This window comes from Tarenaya hassleriana, unplaced genomic scaffold (genome assembly GCF_000463585.1).
Source record: "Tarenaya hassleriana unplaced genomic scaffold, ASM46358v1 Cleome23, whole genome shotgun sequence".
Classification (NCBI taxonomy): Eukaryota; Viridiplantae; Streptophyta; class Magnoliopsida; order Brassicales; family Cleomaceae; genus Tarenaya; species Tarenaya hassleriana.
Genome location: NW_010965625.1, coordinates 1927310 through 1936341, shown reverse-complemented (window position 1 = coordinate 1936341; position 9032 = coordinate 1927310). Strand labels below are relative to the sequence as shown.

The 9032-nt window shown below is 35.2% G+C and overlaps 1 protein-coding gene across 2 annotated transcripts; it reads left to right on the top strand.

Annotated features, from left to right (window-relative positions):
* Positions 1–7: 7 nt before the first annotated feature.
* Positions 8–3559, top strand: LOC104815317 (methyl-CpG-binding domain-containing protein 2). Of its 2 annotated transcripts, none has more exons than XM_010543668.1 (6): positions 8–130; positions 714–797; positions 1251–1871; positions 2163–2216; positions 2532–2689; positions 3024–3559. In XM_010543668.1, the coding sequence occupies exons 3-6, from the start codon at positions 1258–1260 to the stop codon at positions 3230–3232; spliced, it is 1035 nt and encodes a 344-aa protein (XP_010541970.1). In that variant the 5' UTR covers positions 8–130; positions 714–797; positions 1251–1257; the 3' UTR covers positions 3233–3559. The 2 variants fall into 2 exon arrangements, with proteins under 2 accessions (XP_010541970.1, XP_010541971.1); XM_010543669.1 differs by having other exon boundaries at positions 8–195.
* The last annotated feature ends 5473 nt before the right edge of the window (positions 3560–9032 follow it).

The window sequence follows — 9032 nt, the reverse complement described above, 5'->3', positions numbered from 1 at the left end:
CTTTCCCTCTTACCGAGAAGATGGAGACCCAGAGGACAATATCAAGAAAAGATCCAAACTTGTGATTCGAACTGGTTCCGTGTGGCTTCTACATCTGCTGGATCGGCCAACAAACTCGACAATCGATAGGGTTTGTCGCTGTTTCGATTAAGCGATCTCTCACAGATCTCCGATCCTCTGTTTCTCGCCCTGCTCGTTGGTTTTCGTTCTTCTGGATTTTCTTTTTCTTTTTCTTTTTTTTCTGGGTTAGATCTCGTTTTCGTCATCTGGGTTTATCTCAGCTCGTGTTCTTGCTGGATGGTTTATAGATTTATTTGGCGTGTTTGCTCGCTTACCTGTTCTTGACGTCCGTCTGAAATGGGGGTTGTCTTGTTCGAAGATGTGGTTTGTGTGAAAACTTCTTGTGTCAATTGATCTTATACGTACGGATTTGATGGTTTTATTGCGACAAATCATCTGAAGGGGATCGCACATGAATCCAACGATTCCAGTTCTCTTCAATGATTCATCATAGCATGTCTAATTGCTGATTTGCTTCCATCCCCGCTCAGAAAGTGTAGTTAGTTGTGAAATCTGAATTTCTCTTAGAAAAACCCGTGCCCTATTCTCGTATATCCTGTGAAAGGACTGTGACGCTCATTAAGGTTTAAAGGGAGGAACTTTTTCATGTTTCGATTCCATGACTAACGCATTAACATCGCTTCTCTCTTTAGGTACTGCCAAAAGCAAACTTTATAGCATGGTCGAGATCCTCCGAGAGAGATCAAGCAATTAAAGAGAGATACATTTCTGAAAAGGTTAACAAATGCTCTGATTGTTTCTTGATGTCTTATTACTTACCTTCTTAATAAGTCATGTTTCATCTCTGGTTATAGTCTGTTTTCCACTTGAACGAGCCTGTGGTGCTGTTTTCTGATAGTTTATGAGGCATTTATTCTGGCGAAAGTTTTGCTTTTCCCGGTAGCTTATACTTTTAAACTTGTAAACGTCAGAAGTTCCAAGATCAGGTTCGGCTTACTGAGAGATTCGTTCTATATGTGAGACGAGTAGGAAAGATGTTTTAGAGTTACATTTTTCGTTCTCCAGTCGATATCAACTATCTTTTAGTTAACACGCTGGTATTTGACGATAATGATTCTGTTTTTGTTGGCATTTAACTTCTGGTACTGCGTATTTTACTGAAGAAAGAAACCGATGTGGTTCTTGCTCCATATAATTATAAATTGATGACCAAGAATCATATGTAACAGGTAGTTCATGCCCAGTATGTTGCAGCCACAGAGTGAAGAAAATGAAACCGGGAACATAACGGAACAAGGAAACGAAACGAATGTCTCAAGTGTCACAGATTATCCAGATGGTGGTAGTCTTCATGTACCTGTAGGTGTCCCGTCTTCACCGGAATCACCATCCTCTTCACCTTTTGAGGAGGCCGAAGATGGAGGCAACCAATTATCTGGAGCTACTAGTCCGAATCAATTGGTGGTTTATGAATCCAAGGGCAATAATGGTACAGAAGAAGGCCAACCTACCCAATATCCGAGCTTTTTAATCCCGAGATCTTTCTCCCCTTCCAAAGCATCGCCATCCATCGGTGCTTTCACAGTCCAGTGTGCAAGCTGTTTCAAATGGAGACTCGTACCCTCGAAGCAGAAGTACGAAGAGATGCGGGAGCACATTCTAGAAAAGCCCTTTTTCTGCGAAACGGCGCGTGAATGGCGGCCGGATATTTCCTGTGATGTTCCAACTGATATCTCACAAGACGGAACCCGACTCTGGGCTATTGATAAGCCTAATATCCCTCAGTCACCTCCTGGGTGGCAACGGCTGCTGCATATCAGAGGCGAAGGAAGTACCAAATTCGCAGATGTGTAAGCCCTTTTGTCCGATTTAGTGTTTCTTATTTCTGTCTTGTCATTCTTTCCCCAGAAAACCATATCATCTAATTCATCTTAGTTCTGTGCCATTATATACTGTATGTAATAGTATTATAACTCGAGGAAAATGTTAGGCATGTTTCTACTAATCAAATGCAAACCCGTTTGGGAGATATCTCGTGTGTGATCGATTCTGCGGCCTTTCGAGGTCACCTAACACGTTGAACTATATTTTGAACATAGTTGGCCTCAGCCCTTAACTTTATTTTTGCCGGTCTTTTTCAGGTATTATGTTGCTCCGACAGGAAAGAAGCTTAGATCAATGGTGGAGGTTCAAAAGTTAGTTTCCCGGAATTCCATTGCCACTTTCTGTTAGCCTTACATTCCCGGTTTCTCCTTTACATCATTTCAACTTAATGCGTTGCTGTTCAAGTAAAAGGAACTGTAGCTTTCCGGTAACATTTTAGTGAAGCCAGACGGTAACTAAAGATATGGTCGGAACGTTACTAAGTGTTGTCTTGTGATAATACTAACTACTACGTTTGTCGTTGAATCGTTGATGCAAAAGATACATTACGTTTCTAATTTTTTTAGCTGAGGAACATGACTCGGATATTTTTTCTTACTTGTAAACCCTCTCTTTTATTCTTGCAGGTACTTGGCCGAACATCCTGAACACGTTAGTGAAGAGGCAACTCCTTCACGATTCTCATTTCAAATCCCTAGACCTTTACAGGAAAACTACGTCAGGAAGCGCCCTGCTCGGGTTGTGGCTCCCGGCGACAATACAAAAGCCCCCGATGCTACTGAAGGTATGCTCCCCTTCTTTTTCCTTTTCCTTTTCCGGCGTCAATGGGTGAAATTTTTCGAGTTTTTCTTTTACGGCGGTCTGAAAGAAGAACACAGAATTTGCTTGATCTGTTGCAAAACAGAACTGTTTCTATAAGTCGGAGATTCCTATAGCAGTTTAGTTTTGATCAGTAGCATAAACTTTGCATGTAGCTAGATAGATAGATAGATAACAAAGGGTAAGAGTCTCGAGGGAAGTTACCGAAACGAGAACGCGTAGTATCACAATTGCGAATATTTCAAACCGAATCCGACTCTCGCACAAATTTCTTCCGTTTATTTTCCTCTTATTTTCAGCAAAGCCGCTGACTTGGATACCTCCAGAAGACCTCACAGACTTGCAGCTAGGTTTACAAACAGAACCGGGTCTCGACCCTTCTCGTGATATGCCGTCTAAGAAGCCGAGGAAATCGCAGCCGCTGACTGGTGGTCTCAATGTCGAAAATGCTGAGGATCAAGGAAATGTCGATCTGGACAAGACTGGGCATTCCAGTGAGGGCTCCTGATACTCATTTGGTACCGAACCCTTCTTCTTTTTGCATCAGAAAACAGAGAAAAACCTCGTATCTTGTCGGAGTGTTCATCAACCTGTTTTTGGTTTCTTGTTTTGTTAGTTTTGTTCATGTCTGATAGAGCAAGGCTTTGCGAGGTTGAGAGATCAAAGGACGAGTTTCTTTTTCTTTTCTTTTTCTTTGGGTATCGGAGAAGGGGGGAAACAAATCACGTAGAAGAAGAAACCTAGTACGTGTTTTAGTTGTCTTGCATGTATTATTATTATTATTATTATTATTTTTTTTTAAATTCGGAAGCTGGCCGAATCTTCGATCCAACTACATGTTCGTGTCAGAAAATTGGAATTGGGGTTGAATAAAAGTGGCATTTTAGTATAAAAGATCGTTTTTTTTGTACGTTTTGTTATAACAGTCTTTATAATAAGTGACAATGACCAAAGACCAAAGTCAATCTTTAGAAACAATAGACCTCGGACAAGATATTTAACCAAAAAACAAAACGGCTAATAAAATTGATATATTGTATGCCAAAAAGGTATAAGATATGACTAGTATTCGCTTCGATAAAAAAACAAATGAATGTATTACGTTATTCTCCTGTAATAAATCTCCCTAAAATCACTTATATGCATATTACAATACACATATGTAATATAAACTGCAAATAATCAATAAGGTTAATGATATATTTTCGCTAACAGAAATATATATCCTTTGTAACCCAATCAGAATACGCCACTGATTGTTCCAAATCTTATCTTCGAGCGACGGTAGAAAAGTAGTGATTGTCTTTCGATTAACGATGGATGTAGTTGGATCAAAAAACGAATAATTAATCTAAATTACACGGATGTTTCTACGATATATATATATATATATATATATATTGGGCGAGTGGATAAGTGTGAGCAATTCGAGTTTTGTTTTAGGTTACGTGGTTTACTATTACTTTTTACCTTATCTAATTTTGTAAAACAGAATAAAATTTATATAAAAAATCACCAAAAAACTCTGTACTCTTCTTATGTCGACAAAAAAAACTCTATACTTTTTTTATTACCAAAAACTTCTATACTTATACTTATTTGTTAAAATATACTTGTACTCTTCGGATGTCAGACAAAAAATTCTGTATTTTTTTATAACCAAACAAACCCTATACTTATACTCATTCACCGAAAGATATCTGTAATTTATAAATTCTGGCAAATAAACCCTTAAACACAAACGCAAAAAAAAAACGATAAAAAATCTGTCCGAACCTAACCCAATCGATATATATATCTGAACCGAATCGAATCGATTAAAATAATATACTATATTGGATATGAATATGTCAAATCCGAAATAAGCGAACCCGAAATAACCGAACCGAATCCAACCGATATACACCCGAACCTAATCGAATCGATTAAAATAATATTCGGATATAAATATTTAAAATTCGAGTGAATCCAATATCATTATATTAATTTTTCTAATTAAATTTAGAATATATTGGGTATTAATTAATGATATATAGGTAGATAAACGGTTATATTTAGTTACAGTTAATTCGAGTTCGGTTTATTCGTTTTACAGTTATGTTGGGTTCGGTTATTTCGAGTTTGGTTATTTCGGATTTGAAATATTCATATCCAATTTTGTATATTATTTTAATCGATTCGATTCACTTCGGGTATATATCGGTTGGGTTAGGTTTAGATAGATTTTTAACCGCGTTTTTTTTACATTTGCGTTTAGAGGTTTATTTATTAGAATTTATCAAGTACATATATATTTCGGCGAATAAGTATAAGTATAGGATTTGTTTGTTAATACAAAAATACAATTTTTTTTGTTTGACATCTAAAGAGTACAAATATATTTCGGCGAATAAGTATAAATATATGATTTTTTATAATAAAAAAGTATGAAATTTTTTGTGGACATATATAAAGAATATAAAGAGTACATTAGTTTTTTGGCAATTTTTCCAATTTATATTTATATTTCTAAAAAAATGTAAAATTACTTAGAGCAGAATAAATTTTATAGTATATTAGGTTATTATGGGTGTTAGAATTGTATTCAATCTTGTATTACGAGGTTTTTTAAATCAATATTTCAAATTTTTATATGATTAATTATGAATTGTGTATAACGTTTTCGATATAATTACTTTTTATTTCACTTACAACTTATTGAAAAAGTTCCAAATTTTTTCATTTCTTTAATAATAAATTTATAAAATTTTTGAAATAACTTAAATTCCAATTTCACTTTCATCGCATATGTATGAATGATTAAACCATTAAATTAGAAATTTAGAATATTAAGCAGAGTTGTTTATCTTTATTTAAATTAAAAAAACAACGGATATGTTCATTCAAATATTTGATAAAAAAAATGCTAATTGAATCTAAAAGTCATGCAAATATTACGTATGGTATGTGGTATATAAAATCTTTATCGTGGAGTGTATAATTTATGTTTCTATATATTTGACTCAAAATAAATTGAAATTTGAATATGAACTAATTATTTTTATTTTTTTACAATTCGGAAGCTTTCGACCCTCTTAATATGTATTTTCATCGTTATATTGAGTATTCTTGGAGGTTAATGGAAAATTTGAAAATTATCCCACACTTTTTCGATTTTTTTCTCTCTCTCTATGTTCTTTCTTCTCTGTCTTCCTTCTTTTGGTCTTCTTCGTCAGCTAGACCACACAGACTTATTAAAACAACAACTTATCTTAGTGACTATCACTGTTATTTGTTACAGTATCCTGATTCACCTCCTCCCTATTCCTCCGTTATCCTATAGCCTTTTTTCTTTCTTATTCCCATTTGTCAGCTCCTTATTGACATTTTTCTCTTTCTATTTCTCGTACCCTGAATCTACATCATTTTCTACTGCTGTTAAGTTTGATCATTGGAAAAATACTATGAATCAAGAGTTAGAGGCCTTAGTTAGAACTAATACTTGGGAGATTTTCTCATTACCACCTGATAAACACCCTATTGGTTGTAAATGGATTTTTAATATCAAATACAAGCCAGATTGGTGGAAAAAGTTATACTCAATTATAGGGTATAGATTATGTTGAAACATTCAGTCTCGTAGCTAAGATGACTACAATTCGGATTGTCTTAGCTGTTGCTACTACTCAGAATTGGCTGATTCAACAAATGGATGTTTCTAATGTCTTTTTGAATGGTGATCTCTCAGAAGAGATTTACATATCTTTGCCATCTGGCTATGCTACGCTTAAGGGGGAGAAAGTGACTGCCAATTCAGTTCGTAGGCTGCTTAAATCTTTATATGGCCTTAAGCAAGCTTCTAGGCAGTGGAACTTGAAGCTATCTCAGGTTTTATTGGATTCCGGTTGTGTCCAATCAAAATCTGATGCATCATTATTTGTAAAAAGGCAAGGCTCTAGTATTGTGGTTATTTTGGTATATGTTGATGATATCCTACTAGCTGGAAATGATACTGAACTTTTGTCATCAATGAAGTCTGTCATAAGCTCTGCTTTTCAGATTAAAGATCTTGGAGATGCGAAGTATTTTTTGGGACTTGAGGTGACACATTCCAAGAAAGGAATTTCAGTTTGTCAAAGACTGGAGATGCTTGAAGAGTTTGACATGCTTGGTTGCAAGCCAGCTTCAACACCAATGGAATTTTGTGAGAAGCTCAGTTCTGAGTGTGGAGAATTGTTAGATGATCCCCTGCATTATCGATAACTGGTTGGTAAATTAATTTACTTATGCATTACTAGACCAGATATAAGTTTTGCTGTGATTAAACTTAGTCAATATATGTCGAAACCAACTTCTGCTCATCTTCAGGCAGCCCATAGAATATTGCGTTATTTGAAGGTTGCGCCATCACAAGGGCTGTTCTTTTCTGTCGATGTTGATCTTAAACTTGTTGCTTACACTGATGTAGATTGGGCCTCTTGTCCAGATTCTCGCAGGTCAGTGACGGGATTCTGTGTGTTTCTAGGCAGTTCTTTGGTTTCGTGGAAATCCAAGAAATAGGTTACTATTTCGAGAAGTAGTGAAGAGTCGGAGTATAGAGCCATGGCTGAAACAACCTATGAATTGGTCTGGATTTGTTCGGTACTTACTGATTTTAATGTTCAGATTTCTAAACATGTGGCTTTGTTTTGTATTATATGTCTGCTATTCACATAGCCAATAATGCAGTATTTCACGAGCGGACGAAACACATTGAACTCGATTCTCATTATATTCAGGATCAGATTCTGCTGGATTTCTCAAGCCTCTGCATATTTCATCGAAGGACAATCTTGTTGATGTGTTCACTAGACCACTGTATATTGAGCATTTTAAGGGCCTCTTAATCAAGATGGGAATCCACAATTTGTATTCTCCATCTTGAGGGGAGTCTTAAGATGTATTTTCATCGTTTGGTTCATTTTGGTTATTTTCGGTTTAGTTTTCTGTTACAGACTTTGGTTTATTTTGGTGTATTAGTCTGTTTCGTACATAAAGAACAGATTGAGTATTTTTTGAGGTTAATGAAAATTTTAAAAATTATCTCATACTATTTTCGATTTTTCTCCCTCTTTGTTCTTTCTTCTCTGCTCCGTTTTCTTCTTTTGGTCTTAGATTCAGAAACACAAAAGACCCAATTTTACTTTTTTTTTGTCTACACAGTAATTGACTTACACAAAATAAACAATAGCTTAATTTGTTATCTCATGTTTTAAATTTTTTTCTTTACAAAAAATAAACAATAAATTAATTTCCTATCTGGTGTTTACATATTTTTAAAATTACTGAAATAATATGTCGTAGGGGATTTTTAAAATTTTAAAACGAATTTAATAACTGTATGTAAAATATTTTTTTGTGATCGAACACGACAAAAATCGTGTTTGAACAAAAAGAACCTAATTTGAATAATATTTAAATTAAATATAAAACATCTAAAACAATTCCCATTCAAGACAAACACCAAATAAAAGATCCGTGAACCAAACCGATTCGGATGCAAATATTCAAATTTATAAAATAATAAATGGAGTGCAAATATTCGAATATTACGTGTCAAAGCTCACCTAAAATGTTAGTACCGATGGTCCCACTGGATTTAAAGATGGTCAAATGTCGGGGCCCACCAGGGTCATATTCATCAATCGGTGCACCCATTGGTCTCTTTTGGACCACAACCACCACCTTTCGAATGTACAGAAAGCTACCTATTTATTACGTGTGTGTGTGCAAGTATGGCTTTCCAATAGGGCCGGGCGTTTCGGTTCGGTTCTTCGGAACAGGACTGAACCGAACCGTTAAAACGGTATTTTTTCTGATCCGAAACCGCTGTTATTTTCCGAACGGTACCATTTTTAGAGAACCGAATTTTTCCGGAACCGAACCGAACTTTAAAAATCCCGAAAAACCGAATATTTTTAAAGGAAATCTATCATTTTTTTAATAAAACCCGAAACCGAACCGAACCGATACCGAAACCGAACCAAACCGAATAAAATAAAAAACCCGATTAGTACCTATTTTTGTAAAACCGAAAGAACCGAACCGATTTATTTCGTCCCGAATCCGAACCGTTTTCCGAAACGCCCACCTCTACTTTCCAACATGCATAAATCGACATTTGCTTTGTGTGTGTAAAATATAAATATATGAACTCTATTTTATTATATATATATATATATATATATATATATTGACCAAAGACCAAAGTCAATCTTTAGAAACAATAGACCACGGACATTATATTTGACCAAAAAACAAAACAGCTAATAAAATTGATATATTGTATG